Source organism: Anguilla rostrata, chromosome 5 (genome assembly GCF_018555375.3).
Source record: "Anguilla rostrata isolate EN2019 chromosome 5, ASM1855537v3, whole genome shotgun sequence".
NCBI classification, from domain to species: Eukaryota; Metazoa; Chordata; class Actinopteri; order Anguilliformes; family Anguillidae; genus Anguilla; species Anguilla rostrata.
Genome location: NC_057937.1, coordinates 17,928,200 through 17,945,699, shown reverse-complemented (window position 1 = coordinate 17,945,699; position 17,500 = coordinate 17,928,200). Strand labels below are relative to the sequence as shown.

The following is a 17,500-nucleotide window of genomic DNA, read 5'->3' as shown; positions in this document are numbered from 1 at the left end:
GCTGCAGACACCTGGGGCTCTGTGGACATACCTGTTCTTGGAAAGGTGAGCGCTGTGGCAGGATGTGACACGCAACTCCCTCCGTAACACCTCTAAGCACCATCGATTTCCTCGCCGTGCTAGCCACTGATCAGAGATCAGCATTCCTGTTTGCTGCTAAGCAAAGATCAGCATTACTGTGCTGACCACTGATCAGAGATCAGCATTCTTGTGCTAACCACTGATCAGATATCAGCATTGCTGTGTTTACTACTGAGCAAAGATTAGCATTAATGTGTTTACTGCTAAACAAAGATCAGCATTACTGTGCTGGCCACTGATCAGAGATCAGCATTACTGTGATGACCACTGATCAGAGATCCACATTACTGTGCTTGCTCCAAAAAAAAATTGACAGCTTTAAATAACAGAAGCTGACATTATTATTGGATGTGTTGCTAGTACTATAACATATTGGTTCATGTGCCCAGGTGTATTTATGAGGAGGAACAAATGCATCGCTGTTTGGGTGAAGGTTGTGAGCTTGTGCACACACTGGTGTGTCTGTGTGTGTGCACGTGTGTGCGCGTCTGTGTGCGTACGCACACACACGCACGTGAAGTTGTTCCCTCCAGATCAGTATCTGATCAGCTCCAGCTGATCCTGCCCAAACCCAGCTGACCACCCCCATCCCCCCCAACCCCCCCACACCCCCCGCAAGTTGAGTGCTGGACTCAGAGGTCCCTGCAGGCCCCAACCTCTGCCAGGCTCGTTAATATTGTTAACGAAGACCTGCTAGCCTGCCTCGTTAGTGTCTGCTTAATTGAACTCGCCGAGACTCGCGCTAACTCCTAACTCCCCACCGACCCCCTTCTCCACCCCGTGACTGGTGACAGCGAAATGTCAGCCCCTCCCCCTGAGATCTCCCTCGTCTCTCTATACGGGGACCCCCTCTCCCCTCCCCCTCCCCCTCCCCCTCCACACACACACACACACACACACACACACACTCACACACTCGCTGCCCAATGGAATGGGGGGTAGGATTAATGTGCGCCCGGCACCTGGTCACACACTCGTACCCCAATTAAGGAGCCTCTGTGGCCCTTTGCTCTGTCAGCCAGGTAGCTGGGCTCTCCTGGGTCATTTGTCTGTATGTATTTATACTCCTTGCTGACTGGGACACTTTGGGGAGGGGGCTGGGGGCTGGGGGTTGGGGGCTGGGGAGGGGCTAGCGGGTTCACGGCTAAATACAGCGACTGTCTATACCTTGGTAACGGCGCTAATTCTGTACGTTACGGTTTGTCGAGTCACGTTGTTACCACCTTTACCGTTTGGCTGACAGACCCGGGTCAAATACACATTTGTTTTGGATTCAAATACCTTTCTACGCTTTACTGATCTTGTCTGGTGTATCGGAACCAATGAGATGCTCTCAAAAAGTGCAAACCCCGCCTTCCGGTCATATTGGCAGGCTCAATTACGCCGGACAAGATCAGTAGAGCGCAGAAAAGTATTTGAATCCAAAGCAGATGCGTGTTTGGCCCAGGTCTGTCGGCAGAGCGCGGGTTTTTCCGAGCAGCGCGGTAAGACGCGGGAGCGGCGGACTTCAGGCATGGAGGGGCGCGGCGTCCGTTGGTTTTCCGGCGTGTTCCGACGCCTGAGCGCTTAATTCAAGCGTCCGACTAGCTGAAGAGTCGGCACGCCTGGCGTCCCCAGGGCTAAATTGGCTCCTGATTGAAAGCGAAGCACGGAGTCCCCCTGCGGACGCCGCCGCCGCCCTGCTGGACGCGGGCTCGTCCCTCTACCGCAGGGGTGTCAGTTTAACGCGGGGCGGGGCGGGGCCCCGCTCCGCTCCTGGAGGGCCGGAGCGCACGCCCGGCCTCCTTTCCCGCCAATTACTGCTTCGGCTCTGCTTCGCACGCGCCCACGCCTGCCCGCCCCTCCCCCCCCCCCCCCCACCCCCACCCCCACCGGCGACCGACGGCGAAAAACATTTTCGTTCCATCGCTTTAGCGCGCGACTGTTTCATCAGACCCCAGAAAACAAAATAAGAGATTGAGTGAGCGGCTGGGCCCGGCTCAGTAATTAAGAGCAGAGGTTTTACGGTTTAGCTGCGCGGTACGGTGTATCGAGTATTGCACGAGTATCGGTTTTTACCGCAGAGGGAGCGGCGCTGGAACTACAGGGGCTTGTTTTTAGCATTTCACGACTGTTTTCACAGTGCAGCACATCACAGTACAGAGCTGAATTTGCTGTACGGCACATGGAGCCCTGCACTGTGTGTGGAAGCTCTGGTATCAAGGTGTAGTAAGTACAAGTACTGGTTTTACGGTAGTATGCTGTACTTACAGACAGCACTGCTGCTATGGTGAAGATGGCTATTGCTTTTACACTGTTACAGTGTAGCAAAGTAATGCTTTTACTGTGGAGTATTTTAATGAACGTTATTACTGTATAAATATGGATATTACAGAATATTTATGGAGTGCCTTACCTCAGGTCTTTAACACCACCTTGCAGTGTTTCAAATCTTTCAGTACACTATTGTAGAGTAGTTAAATTCATTTTGTTCTCCGCTGTTATTTTTTACATTATTATTTTATGTTGTCTCTTTTTAGCACTGTTTTTTTTTTGTTACTTTTAGTGCTACATTTCCAGTTCTTACAAGCCTTTTTTGTTTTTTTGGGCAGCCTTTAGGGTAGTCTTGCATGGTGCGCATACAGTGGAGTGCTGCCTTTAAAATGGAGTATGATAGATTACTGATGTTACACATAGACGTGGTGAATTCACTGCTTTTGCGGGCCGCCAGCCTAAGATGGATGCGCTTTATGTTTTATAATCGCGGAAGTGATTATGGTCTTTGAATCTCAGCTCGGGCCGCAGGCATAATGTTACTCGCTCGGGGTCCTGCTGTTCCTCAGGCATCTCTGCGGCTACCTCTGGGCTGGCAAATCCAGCTGAAGATGCAACTTACAGGCTAGGGCACGGGTTCACATCACAGGTGGATCCGTTTCAGGATTTTGTACCAAGTTCTGTGCCTAATTATTTAATCAGCTAACTCGTTTACTTATTCACACTTATTTTTAAGCTGGAGCTACATCTGAAGACATGTATGTGTGCTCTGTGAATGCATTTTTTAAGCCGAGACCCTGGGTTGGAACAAAAACCCGTGCGCACACCTGCCCTCCAGGAATGGAGCCGCACGGCTCCAGATTAGGACGGTGTAATTTATACACTGTGACATCACAATAGATCAGTGCGGTCTGCGCTTGGTTTATGAGGGGAGCATCTTTGGACTTGGTTTATGAGGGGGGAGAGTCTTTGGTCCCAGGCAGCCCTGGAGAAGCGAGGGACCGAAACCAGCAGCTGCACCCCATTAACAGTCCAGCCAGAGCCCCCCTCCCTTCCCCCTCCCACCCCGCGCGCCCACCCCAGAGTCAGAGCTGGGCAGCTGCGGCATGCCTCTCTCGAACCCCTGCTGTGAAGGCCTGGCCTCCCTCAGCTCGCTGGTCTGGGATAGGCCAGGCCCCCCCCACCCCCGGTCAGTAATTACAGCCGCCTCCCCCCCGAGCCGGCGAGCGAGCGGGGGCTTCAGAAGTACTCAGGGGGCAGGAGGGGGGGGGGGGCGAGAGGTTTAGAGAGGGGCGTGGGCGAGAGTTTTGGCCATTTAGTAGGGATTTCTGGGAGATTAAAGGCGGCGGTTAGCGGCGTCATTAGCGCTAGCGTCTCCGACAGGAAGCCGGGACTTGTGGGAGAATCCGTAATGACGGTGATTAGACGCCCTCGCGCGAATCAAAAGGCCTGTTTGATGGCTGCTCTTGTCAAAAATTCCTTGGATGAGCAGGGGGGGCGGGAGTGGGGGGGGGGATGGCTAGGCTGGTGGAGGAGGAGGAGGAGGAGGAGGAGGAGGGTGTTGCCAGGCGATGGGAGAGATGCAGGACCCCCGATTTGCGTAGGAGGGACGGGGGCAGAGGTTAAGCGGTGTGGGATTAGCGAGGTGGTGGAAGTCTTTTAATCTGCCGGACGGCCCGGAGGAGGAGGAGGAGGAGGAGGAGGAGGAGGAGGGGGCGGGAGGAGGAGGGGGGGGAGGGAGAGCGATAATTGTCGGGATCTCTGTGGATGCCTCCCGCGGTGGACGCTCGGGGCCTCCTCAGATACGCGCGCGGACGAGCCCCGCCCCGCCCCGCCCCGCCCCGCCAGCGGCGGATAATGGCCTTCCGTGGACGAGACGCCGCGCGTATGGTAATCCCAGCCCCGAATCGTCATTATTTCTCTCTCTCTCTCTCTCTCGCTAAAATAAATTGGCCCCCGCTCTTCAATGTTCTTTCGCTTTCTCGCGCTCGTCCTCGGGCTCCTCCCCCCCGTCCGCTTTTCGCTTGGCGGAGACCCGCGGGCCGCCGGCGGGGCGTCCCGCCTCCCGAGCGCCGGGCCGCCGCCGTCGTCACGGCGACGGCTTATCCGCAGCTCCGTTTATCGCCGAGCCGGCGGCGCCACCGGCGCCCGCTCGTCTCCGCGCGTTTTATTGGCCGGACGTGAGGCGGCGGTTAAGCCGCCGTATCTGGCGTATCGCGCGCCGTCCGTGGTTTAAACGTCTCCCTCCCTCCCGCCCGCCCCCTCGCCCCCTCCTCGTTCCGGAGAGAGACGCGAAACACAATGTTCCTGCGCAGCTTCACGCGGCGGCGTCGCGCGCTAGCCGGGCGTGTCCGCTTCTGTCGTCCCGCGGCCTCCGGGCCCGTCGCCTTCCCCGCCTCTGAAAATTGCCTTAATTCCGAAATGAGTGCACGGCTCCGGCGGGACGCTCGTGGGGAAACGACGCTCGCTCTCAGGGATCGATGCTTAGCATACGAACCGCCGAGCCCGCTTCGCTCCGCAAATGGAAAAACAGTATGAAAATGCGCTCCCCCGCAACTCCCGCTAACGCTCCTCTTTCTCTTCCCCGTCTCCCTCCCTTTCCCTCCCTCCGCTCGTCGTTCTCCTCCTCTCCCCCTCTCCCTCCCTCCCTCCCTCCCTCCCTCCCCCGCTCAGGCGTTTATTCGGCCCTTCCGGGAGCACCACATCGACCCGACCGCCATCACGCGCCACGACTTCATCGAGACCAACGGGGACAACTGCATGATCACCATCCTGCCCCTGGCGCGCATGGCCTACAAATTCCTGTCCCACTCGCCAGGTCAGAGGGCACGGGCCGGGCCACGGAGGAGCCCTGAACACATGCTGCCAGGGCTGGAGCCGCTACGCGCGCACACACACTCGCACAGACACACACCTCACACACCGCATACACTCACACAGACACACACCTCACACACCGCACACACTCACCACACACAAACACGCTGCCAGGGCTGGAGCCGCTACGCACACAGACACGCACCTCACACACTGCATACACTCACCACACACAAACACACGCTGCCAGTGCTGGAGTCGCTACACGCACTCACACACTCACACACACACCACACACACTCGCACAGACAGACACATACACACACACACACACACACACTCGCATAGACACACACACACCACACACAAACACACGCTGCCAGGGCTGGAGCCGCTGCGCACTCACACACACTCACACAGACAGACACATACACACACACACACACACACTCGCATAGACACACACACACCACACACAAACACACGCTGCCAGGGCTGGAGCCGCTACGCACGCACACACACTCGCACAGACACACACACACACCACACACAAACACACGCTGCCAGGGCTGGAGCCGCTGCGCACTCACACACACTCACACAGACAGACACATACACACACACACACACACACTCGCACAGACAGACACATACACACACACACACACACACTCGCATAGACACACACACACCACACACAAACACACGCTGCCAGGGCTGGAGCCGCTACGCACTCACACACACTCACACAGACACACACCACACACACCGCACACACTCACCACACACAAACACGCTGCCAGTGCTGGAGTCGCTACGCACTCACACACACTCGCACAGACAGACACCTCACACACCGCACACACTCACCTCACACACCGCATACACTCACCACACACAAACACACTGCCACTGCTGGAGCCGCTACGCGCACAGACACACTCGCACAGACACACACCTCACACACCGCACGCACTCACCACACACAAACACACTGCCAGTGCTGGAGTCGCTACACACACACACACTCGCACAGACACACACCTCACACACCGCACGCACTCACCACACACAAACACACTGCCAGTGCTGGAGTCGCTACGCACACACACACTCGCACAGACACACACCTCACACACCGCACACACTCACCTCACACACCGCACACACTCACCACACACAAACACGCTAGCAGTGCTGGAGCCGCTACGCACTCACACACGCTCGCACAGACACACACCTCACACACCGCACACACTCACCACACACAAACACGCTGCCAGTGCTGGAGTCGCTACACGCACACACACTCGTACAGACACACACCTCACACAACGCACACACTCACCACACACAAACACACTGCCAGGGCTGGAGCCGCTACGCGCGCACACACACTCGCACAGACACACACCTCACACACCGCACACACTCACCACACACAAACACACTGCCAGTGCTGGAGTCGCTACATGCACACACACACTCGCACAGACAGACACACACCACACACACCGCATACACTCACCACACACAAACACGCTGCCAGTGCTGGAGTCGCTACGCGCGCACACACACTCGCACAGACACACGCCACACACACCGCACACAAACACGCTGCCAGGGCTGGAGCCGCTACGCGCGCACACACACTCGCACAGACACACGCCACACTCACCACACACAAACACGCTGCCAGTGCTGGAGTCGCTACGCGCACAGACACACACTCGCACAGACACACGCCACACACACCGCACACACTCACCACACACAAACACGCTGCCAGTGCTGGAGTCGCTACACGCACACACACTCCACACACCATACGCGTGCACACACGCTCACACACACCACACACCATACGCACACGCACTCGCACAGACACACGCACACACACACACACACTGACAACACCGGGGTCCCTACACAGACAAAGACACACACACCCACAGACACGTATACACAGGCTACACCGAGATCACTATGTATACACACACACTCTCTCTCTCTCTCTTTCTCTCTTTCTCGCACACACATACACACGCCCTCTCACTCACACACACACACACACACAGACACACATTTGCTAGGACACGCTCTCATGAAATAACATCTTGCCATTGAGGAAGCGCATGGGCCATCAGTTAGACGGGGAGACTGCATATACGATACACTTTGATCTCTTCTCAGGGCCCAGGTGATGTCAGGGGTCACCCAGGGGGCGACAGACAGGCGCTAACCTTGCGGCGCTAGTCTTTTTGGGTTATGTGCGGGGCGTACGGGAGGGTGAGCGGGGTGTTCCAGATGGACTGACGCCGTAATCCACACCCAGTCATTAACTTACCTCCTCTGAGGGGTAACCCAAGCCCACGGGGGTTCGAGGACTGTGCCTCGTATCACAGCCCAGACCTGCAGCGCTCAGTAATGGACACCCTGAGAATGTGGAGAATCCTGCACTGCGTCACCACCGTCCTACTGCTCTATACCAGCTCTCCAGTGTCAGTACTGCATCGTTGCAAACTCTAATGTTATATACTCAGCTTTATGGTGTAAGTACTGCCTCAGTGCACACTCTACTGTACCAGCTCTCCAGTGTCAGTACTGCATCATTGCAAACTCTAATGTTATATACTCAGCTTTATGGTGTCAGTACTGCCTCAGTGCACACTCTACTGTACCAGCTCTCCAGTGTCAGTACTGCCTCATTGCAAACTCTAATGTTATATACTCAGCTTTATGGTGTCAGTACTGCCTCAGTGCACACTCTACTGTACCAGCTCTCCAGTGTCAGTACTGCTTCATTGCAAACTTTACTGTTATATACTTAGCTTTATGGCGTCAGTACTGCATCATTGCACACTCTACTGTTATATATCAGCTTTCCAGTGTCAGTACTGCATTATTGTACACTCTACTGTCTTATACCAGCTTCCCTGTGTCAGTACTGCATCATTGTACACTCTGCTGTCTTATACCAGCTTTCCGGTGTCAGTACTGCATCATTGCACACTCTACTGTTATATATCAGCTCTCCAGTGTCACTACTGCCTCAGTGCACACTCTACTGCACCAGCTCTCCAGTGTTAGTAATGCCTCAGTGTGCACACTATTGTTACATACTTAGCTTTATGATGTCTGCACTGTTTCATTGTATTCACAACTGTTATTTACCATATTTCTAAGGGTCAGTACTGTGACACTGTACATCTTACTGTTATGCCACATAACAGTAAGATGTACTGTGTCACAGTACTGACTCCACAGTGTCGGTACTGCGTCACTACAGACCTTCAAATTCAAAGGTTCATAATGTACCTGTGATATAAAGGAGTGTTCTCCCTTTTTCTTTTGTCAGTTAATTTTAGTTTTTTTCTCTCTGCATATCCTTGCATTTCTCTCTGGCACTGTCTGTCTCTCACTCCTTTTTGTCTCCGATTTCCCAGATGCCCTTGCGGAGTCCTACCCTTGGGAGTGCTTCGTCTTCGCACTGGCGGTCTTCGTCACCATGACCAACCAGATCCACAAGTGGTCTCACTCCTACTTCGGCCTGCCGTGGTGGGTCACCACGCTGCAAGACTGCCACGTGGTCCTGCCCCGTAAACACCACCGAATCCACCACGTCTCCCCGCACGAGACCTACTACTGCATAACCACAGGTACAGCACTGCACTGCATGCTGGGATAGGTGTCCCCCCACGAGACCTACTACTGCATAACCACAGGTACAGCACTGCACTGCATGCTGGGATAGGTGTCTCCCCACGAGACCTACTACTGCATAACCACAGGTACAGCACTGCACTGCATGCTGGGATAGGTCTTCATCTGTGAGACCTACTACCGCATAACCACAGGTACAGCACTGCATTCTGGGATAGGTGTCCCCCCACGAGACCTACTACTGCATAACCACAGGTACAGCACTGCACTGCATGCTGGGATAGGTCTTCATCTGTGAGACCTACTACCGCATAACCCACAGGTACAGCACTGCATTCTGGGATAGGTGTCCCCCCCACGAGACCTACTACTGCATAACCACAGGTACAGCACTGCATGCTGGGATAGGTGTCCCCCCACGAGACCTACTACTGCTGAACCACAGGTATAGCACTGCACTGCATGCTGGGATAGGTCTTCATCTGTGAGACCTACTACCGCATAACCACAGGTACAGCACTGCATGCTGGGATAGGTGTCCCCCCACGAGACCTACTACTGCTGAACCACAGGTATAGCACTGCACTGCATGCTGGGATAGGTCTTCATCCACTAGACCTACTACTGCATAAACGCAGGTATAGTACAGCATTGCATGCTGGGATAGGTCTTCATTCGTGAGACCTACTGCTGCAAACTGTACCGGTGCTGCACTGCACTGTATGCTGGCATGGAGGGGGTCTATTCATTAGATCCACAACTGCCGTACAACAGGCACAATACCACAGTGCATGCTGGGGCACTGGAGGTGTTACCAACTAGAGCTGCTTGTGTGTCACTGTAGGGTCAATGCTCTAAAGCAGTGGTCTCAAACTCGTTGCCATGGAGGGCCGTGTGTATGCAGGTTTTCATTCCAACCAATTAATGCTGCCTTAATTGAGTCCAGTTTCTCATTCAGCCATATGCGTTTAACTGCATTGAAGCACAGAATATAAGCAGGTTTTTATTTAGACAATGCGGGTCACCATAGACGTCGGGTCACCGTTATGTGCAAACCTGCATCCCTAATTCAGCAAATTATTGAACTAATTATATAATCAAGATCTGAGGCTGGAATAAGAACCAGCATACACACGGCCCTCCATGGCACTGAGTTTGAGACCACTGCTCTGAAGCCTGCTGGGATGCCAAAGGTTCTGTCCCCCAATTGCAAGATGTGTCACTGCACCACTGTAGTCCCATTATTCCAAGGCATGCAGGGTTACTGGAGGTCCCCCCCCCCCCCCAAAGTTAAGCTTTGTGTGCTGGGATGCGGGAGATTAGTGTAAATACACAGTGATAAGCTCCCGGACAAAAAAATAGCAGCTTTTATTTTGGATTTAAATTTGGACTCGAGGCTCTCTGAACTGAGTTTTCGATGCGCACACATCTGTTCCAATCCATTCAAATGCCATGATGTCATAATAACTTCGAGCAAAAGCCTTACCCTGTCATTCTCGGGCTGTGATATCACCACAGTTGGGTCTGCTGGATTGGCTCAGCATTTCTGACCAATTAGAGAAGTGTGTTGTTTTTTTTTGTTTTTTTTTTTCCTTAGATCCCTGCTTTGCACCCAATGTGGGCACTGTTATGTCAATGACCTCTATATGGGCAGAAAGTGGGAGGGGCTTCTCTTCTCTGTAGGGGCGGGAAAACATTCACCACGCTCCGTGTCTAAGGAACTGTTAGTGAGCGCTTTTGTGTGTGTGTGTGTGTGTGTTCGTCACCTGGTCCCTCCGTAGAGGACAGATGTGTAGGGGTTCCATTTTCCCCCACAGTCCCTAACCTCAGTCTGTATGACTGTGATGAGATGAAGGGTGAGGGGGGGGGGGGGATGTGTTAAGTGTTAGGGACCGCGTTCTCGCCGCTCTTCCACCACCCCCCCCCCCCCCCCCCTACCCCAACCTGCCTCGTCTCCAGGGGTGGGGGGTTTGGGGAGGGGGGGTGGGGGTGCTGCCTTTGTTGCTGACAATCTTCCATGTATATTTAATGCTAACCTGCTGTCTGCTCCAACAAATGGGCCTGCGTGGGGTGGGGTGTGTTGGGGGGGGCGGGAGCGGGACAAAGAGCAGGAATCAGACAGCGCGACGGGGCCGCGTTCCTCTCCACGGGGCCCGGAGAGCAGCTCTGTGCGCGCGTGTGTGTGTGCGTGTGTGTGTGTGTGTGTGTGTGTGTGTGCGTGAGCGTGTGCGTGTGCGTGCGCGTGTGTGTGTGTGTATGTGTCTGTGCATGTAATAAGAATCTCAGGTGTGACTGTGTGTGTGTGCACTGTGTGTGTTGCATGTGTGCGAGTGTGCGTGATGGGGTGCAGTGCGTACATGCGCATGTTTGAGCATGTCTGCAGGGTTGAGTGTGTGTGATGGGTATTTGGCTGTTCCCTGTGCGTGTGTGTGTGTGCGTATGAGTGTGCCTGCTTGCATGTGTGTGTCTGTCTCCTGCCATTTGTGCCTTTGTGTTTCGGCTCCTAGTTTCTGCCCCTGTTTCTCCAGCTTTGTGTGTGTGAGTGTGTGCGTGTTTGTGTGTGTTTGTGCGTTTGTGTAAGAGTGTGTGTGTGTTGTTTGCACATGCATGTCTGTATGTGTGTGTGTGTATGCACGCTTGTGTGTGTGTGTGTGTGTGTGTGCATGTGTGTGCTTGTGCGTGTGTGTGTGTGTGTGTGTGAGGTATAACTGGCTTTGGTACACAGTCCTTGTGGGAGCCTGTGTCTGTTCATATCCCAGGCCTGTGTGAGACGCGTATCTCCCCTTTCATCTGGGGGTATGTACGCAGCGTGTGTGTGTGTGTGTGTGTACAGTGTGCAGTGTGTATGTTAATATGTATGCATTTCTCTCTAGGTGAAGGCAGCTTTCCTATCTGTCTCCTGGGAGAGGGTGCTGTGGGGAGGTGCTGTGTTTATAGCTGCTGGGTAGCGAGTGTGTGTGTGTGTGTGTGTGTGTGTGCACGTACGTACGCGTCTCTTGTGATTTGTGCCCTTGTTTTGGACTCCCTGTTCCCGCTGAGCCCCCCCCCCCCCAACCCCCCGTTGCTCCATCTCTCCGATCTTCCTGTTAACTGTACCTCTTTCATCTCTCTGCACTTTTTCTCCACTCCTCCGTTTATCCTCACCACTTTCTCCTCACCAGATCCTGCGTTTCATCTTTCATCACCGTGACATGTCAGTCGCATCTCTTTAATTTTAACTGTTCAGCACCGTAACCAGTCAAATGACCGATCTCTCTCTCTCTCTCGGTTTTCCATTGATTTATTTCTCTTTGATTATTTTGGATAACTAAGAATTGTATGTTTACTTTTAACTGTTAAATAAAGGAGAATCAAAGGTCTCTCTCTCTCCCACTCTCTCTCTCTTTCTTTGACAGAGTTTCTTTGAACTTTTACAGTTTGCATCCCTAGTAAATATTTTCAACTGTGTTGCCACTGTAATTGTACATTGTGGCTTATTATGATTTCTTGATGAGCTTCATCAACTCCTCTGTCTATCTGTTTATCACTATCACTTTTTCTTCTCTCTCATCCACTTATTTCTGCTCTCTTCCCCCTTTTTCTCATCCAACCCTAACCTCTCTCATCCTCTTCTCTTTTTTCATCCCTTCATTGACAGAGTAATGATGGAATGCAATGTAAAAGATTTTTTTTTTTTCTATTATTTCTCAGTGAAATTCTGTATTTTGGTTTGTGATGTTCGAGCTGAATATTCATCCCTCTCCTCCTCACTGTCTCCCTCTGTTCCCCAGGCTGGCTGAATTACCCCCTGGACTGTTTAGGGTTCTGGAGGAGGATGGAGTGGCTCATTGAAAGGGTCACGGGGCAGAAGCCCCGGAGCGACGACCTCAATTGGACCAAGAAAACCCACTGAGGCGGGTCAGGACCCAACAGGCCCCGCCCATGCCCCGCCTCCGTGTGCCCGTGCCCCGCCCAGCCCTCCACACCGAGCCAGCCCTGCCATCTCAGACAGCAGCAAACAGGGAGGAGCCTGTGAGACGGACATGCGCCTCTGCCCCGCCCACTCCGACGCGTTTCCACGGCAACCCTCCCGATAACGGCCAAACACACAGTACCTTCTTCTGCAGCCGCAGCCTTTTATAAGAGAAAAGAGTCTCCAGCTCCTCGTTCGATGCAAGACTCTCTTCGTCAGTCTCGATTCTTTTTTTTTTTTTTTTCATTCTCTGTCTCGGAAGTTAACTTTTTTTTGGAAATGAGGTTGAGTTTATACAATGAAATGTGTTGATGTAAAATGTGCCACCCTAGCTGCCCCCCCACCCACATCAGCTGACGGTGCTCATAACCAATAGGCTGCTTTTGTCTTATGTTGTCTTGCCTATGAGCTGTTGTCTTGCTCTGTCACCCCACCAATTGGCTGATGTCTTGTTCAGAAACCTAACCAATGAGCTTGTTGTCTTACTGTGTCTTCTGTCCAGTGGGCTTGTCTTGTTCTGTCACCTGACCAGTGGTGTGTTATGTGTCCCTGCTGCCGCTAGAACACGAGGAGACTCGCAGCTAGGCTACCTGGGGAAAGCTGTGTGGCTTCAAACGCGCGGAAGCTAACGGAGAATAGCGTCTCCTCACAGCTCGCGCATTAATCTCCCTCTGTTTTTCCTATTCCCCTGAATGGGAGGGCGGACATCAGCAGTTTAACTTTCTTTTGCCCTCTCAGTCGCACTGAAGAAACAGACGATGACGCGCCAGTGCGATCTTGCCCTCGGCAGTGATGAGTCTCTCGCCGGGGGGGGTCGCTCTGCGTCGGCCCACGTCAGCCCCGCCCCCTTCCCTCCCCGCCTGCACGCGGCCGGAGCGGCTCGGTTGTCTCGTCACCGCCGGCACGTTTGACGGACGGGTGTAGAGAGGGGACCGGGTGCCGCCTGGCTCCGCACTTACCGTGTGGCTCGTTTTTTTGTGTTACGTGGCTTTTTGCTTTCCTGTCTGCGGTCCGTGCAACCCGCGCACCCACAGCACACCTTTAAAGGGCTGAACGAACCCCCAGAGCCACTAAGCTGTTTTTTGTTATTTATTTTCTGCTGAAAGCTTTCAAAGTTTCCAGGACTTTAATAGAACATGTCTCCTTTTTTTGTTTTTGTTTTTTAACGGACTGCTCGGAGTGTGCAGGGCAGAACAAATTAGCAAGAGCCAGTGAGCAAAAGTGTTTCAGCCTTTCTCAGTTTTTATTGCTTAAAGCACACACGCACACACACACACACACACACACACACACGCTAACTCGCGCGCACAGATGTACACACGCGCATAGACGAGCGACACACCATGAACTTGCACAAACCCCATGGCCGCATATAAAAACACGCCTACATTATGCGCATGCACGTACATACTAACATACGCAAATGTACATGCGGATATGTGTGTACACACGCGCGCATGCAGGCGCCTATACACTCCGCTTTAGTGGCAACGGCGAATAATTCTTTGATTACTGTTGGGCTCTGTTTAGGATTCCGCTTTAACATATGCCGTTTCAAGTTTTTCAGTCTTTGTTTATAGAACCGCATCTCGTCTATAATTTTCTATTTCGGTTTCTGGAGATTGTTTAAGGCCAGCTGCAAAATGATTTCTCCTTTATGATTTCCTGGCTGGTCTGCCTTAAATAAATGTTTTGTTGATTGTATGCTTTATTAAAGATGTTTTAAACTGAACGTTTCCATATTTTTCTGCTTTCCATAGAAATTGATTTGACCAGGTCAAATACCCTTTTAAAAATATTTGTAATTACATTTTTGTGCATCGTACAGTGCACTTCTATGTTGTATGTACTTATGTGTATTTCGGTGTGCGTGCGTGCAAGGATGAATTTCAGTCTTGACAGTTGGGCAGGTTTTTGGATCACACTAAGCCGTTTAAAATCTCACTTTCCGAATGCGTAGATGGATGGTTAAAGATGACTGAAGAGCTCCCTCTTGTGGCTGTACCTAAAACATACACCTGCCTTTTGCCGGAGGTCTCTTGTTCGTTGAGTGTGTGAGCCAGTGGTTGATCATTTTGTCATGTGATTGAGACATTTGTTCCCTGGACCTCTTGAAAGGATAAATTCAATCACAACATTTTTTTGCCAGTCACTTGCCAAAAACTGAATGGGTGCACAACGTGGTTTATTGTGTGTGTGTGTGTGTGTTTTCTGTGTATGCACATATTGCAGAATTTCAGTACTGTGTGCAATGTATATTGCTGAGTATAATGTGCTGGATATAATGGATGTTCATGTCTGTGTGTTTGTGTATGGAAATCTCTCTCTAAGCATATGTGCAATAGACACAGGTGCGTGTGCATTCGTGGCTTGTGATCTTCACTGCTAGATCCCGTACTCAACTGGATGGTCAATTCCATTCACTGCGGCTGCGATGCTGGTCTATCCACACACCAAAAGGACAGATAATCTGTTCATGCAGAGGCCCTGATCCAAGACTCCAGACACACCGCTCCTGCCCATAGTAACTAACCACAGCAACCAATCACTGCTCTTTTTATCATCTTCTCCCTGCAGCTGTTGTGCAGATCCACTGATCCTTATACCATCGGGATGAGCTGATAACGGACGTGATTGACACACCTATATGAGGTAGGCTTATTGGTATTGTGGTTTCGCTGACTTTAAGCAGATTTTTAACATTGTGCAGTCTATTGCAGTGGTGCCCAGTTGTGCAATGGGAGGGCAGAGAGTATGCAGGTTTTCATTCCAACCAATCACTTCACCTGCTGATTTCACTAATTAGCTCCTCCTCTCTGGTTGAAGGTGTGCTAATTAGTGAAATCAGCGGGTGCAGTGATTGGCTGGAATGAAAACCTGCATACTCTGTATATTTATCTGTACTCTCTATAGTGCACAGCCAGTTGATGGTTTTGCTCTGCTTCTGGATTCACTCGATTGGACTTCATTTCCAGAAAAAATTGTGTTTGCATTGATGTTTCTCTCACTTTCTCCCGTTTCCCTTTCTTTCTTTCTTTTTTGTCTCTTTCCCTCCATTTCTCCTTTCTGCCTTCCATCTGTATTTTCCCCCAACTACCCAGACACATCTCCCTCTGCTTTTGTTGCAGAGGTGGAAAATCCAGGTTCAGAAAGTAAAACTCCTCCCCAGTATTTTATTCCAGTCATTTGTCAAGTCTGGATTTGCTAATTAGCAGTATTCTTCGTGGTAGAGCTAATGAGTGAAATCAGCTGGCTGAGTTCATGGGTGGAAGACACACAGGGCAGGACTTTTACTTTCTCACCCCCTGGACTTTCCACCTCTGCTTTGTTGACCTTTTAATTTTCCAACACCTCTGTCTCCTTAATGATGAATTAATCTCAAAACATTTGCTACAGATCATCAAATCAAATGAAGCACATGTGAAAGTCAAGTCTATGTCTTAATACGTTACTTCGTATTTATTTCCAGAACGAAGGTGGCTAATTCATTATGAGAAAAAATATAAACTTAGATGAAATGTTAAGCTCTCAAATTCATATTGAAAATTAAATAGGGATTCACTGACCTCACAATGCAAAAGCAAAACAGTGTAAAATATAAAAACAGTGACATAACTGATAACTTGATAATAGCATTTATTTGCATAGTAAACCATAATGGATGACAATACAAGTCTACACAAATAAGAAGATAATTAGGAACAGACCACAATCGTTCAGTCCGTTTCAGTTGAAAATGCTTTATTAGCATGACAATAATATGCAGATATCATCCAAATGTAAACAATAACTGATGATGCAGGCAAAAAACCTTGAGTTGCTCATCTTGACATAACGTGGGGACAATCCTGCAATAATGACAGTGATAATGAATATATCCAGGCTATTTCCACTCCCACACTAACTCTCTCATTCCATCTCTATTTCTCTTTCTCATTCTCTTCCTTCTCAATCCAATTAAAGGAGCTTCACTTGCATGACAGAGGCATTTGTGTTGCAGATTCTCGATCACTATTTTAACAAGCATTAAAAACCTTATTAAAAACCTACTGTGTGCACAAATAACTTGCTCATCAAATCGCCTTCTCCATTTTGTTTTTCTCTACTCTATCTGCCTCATTCTCTCACCTCCTTTGTCTGTTCTGTCTCTCTCCTCCTCCTTCACTCTCTATGATTCTAATTTTCTCTCAAATCAAAGTGCTTTATTGGCATAATTGTTTTGTGCAAATTGCAAACTTAAATAATGACCAGCCACAATTAATATTGTAGTATTAGACTGGCCATATTAGATGATAATTTTGTGTAAATGAAATACACAATGTAATGGGAAGAACTGACAAGAAGAAAATGCCTGAAATATTAGAAAGTAATTATCAGCAATAATATGACTAGCAGTAAAAAAAAACAAGCATGTATTAATTTAAAAAATTAAACTATTACTGCTGTAGGATAGGATAATTATGAAATGATTCAGGATTCATTTGGCTTTCTTCAAAGACAAATATTCTTCCATCCTCCCAGTTATAGATCAAAAATGCTCACCATTTCTCTGAAAAACATATCTGTAGAATCTGTAGAATCTCTCTCATTCTCTCTCTCTCTCTCTCTCTGTCTCATGTGTAGAGTCCCGGTGGTCCATGCAATCCCTCCAGAGTGTGCAGACAGGGCTGCCTTTCTGATCCTCCGGCTCCCAGAATGCACTGGGGCTGAAAGGACTGGCAGCTTCCCTGGGAG

At 50.8% G+C, this 17,500-nt stretch overlaps 1 protein-coding gene across 3 annotated transcripts in view; it reads left to right on the top strand.

Annotated features, from left to right (window-relative positions):
- si:ch211-212o1.2 (uncharacterized protein LOC492735 homolog) overlaps positions 1-14,498 on the top strand; it is a 30,895-nt gene extending 16,397 nt beyond the window's left edge. For 2 of the 3 annotated variants that reach the window (XM_064335478.1, XM_064335480.1), the window contains 4 exons: positions 1-45; positions 5,008-5,152; positions 8,598-8,810; positions 12,585-14,498. The exon at positions 1-45 is cut by the window's left edge and continues 47 nt beyond it. In XM_064335478.1, coding sequence (XP_064191548.1) covers positions 1-45; positions 5,008-5,152; positions 8,598-8,810; positions 12,585-12,706 — 525 coding nt within the window. In that variant the 3' untranslated portion in view covers positions 12,707-14,498. Of the gene's footprint in view, positions 46-5,007; positions 5,153-8,597; positions 8,811-9,032; positions 9,070-12,584 lie in introns of all 3 variants that reach the window. The other variant, XM_064335479.1, reaches the window with a different exon arrangement.
- Positions 14,499-17,500: the final 3,002 nt, after the last annotated feature.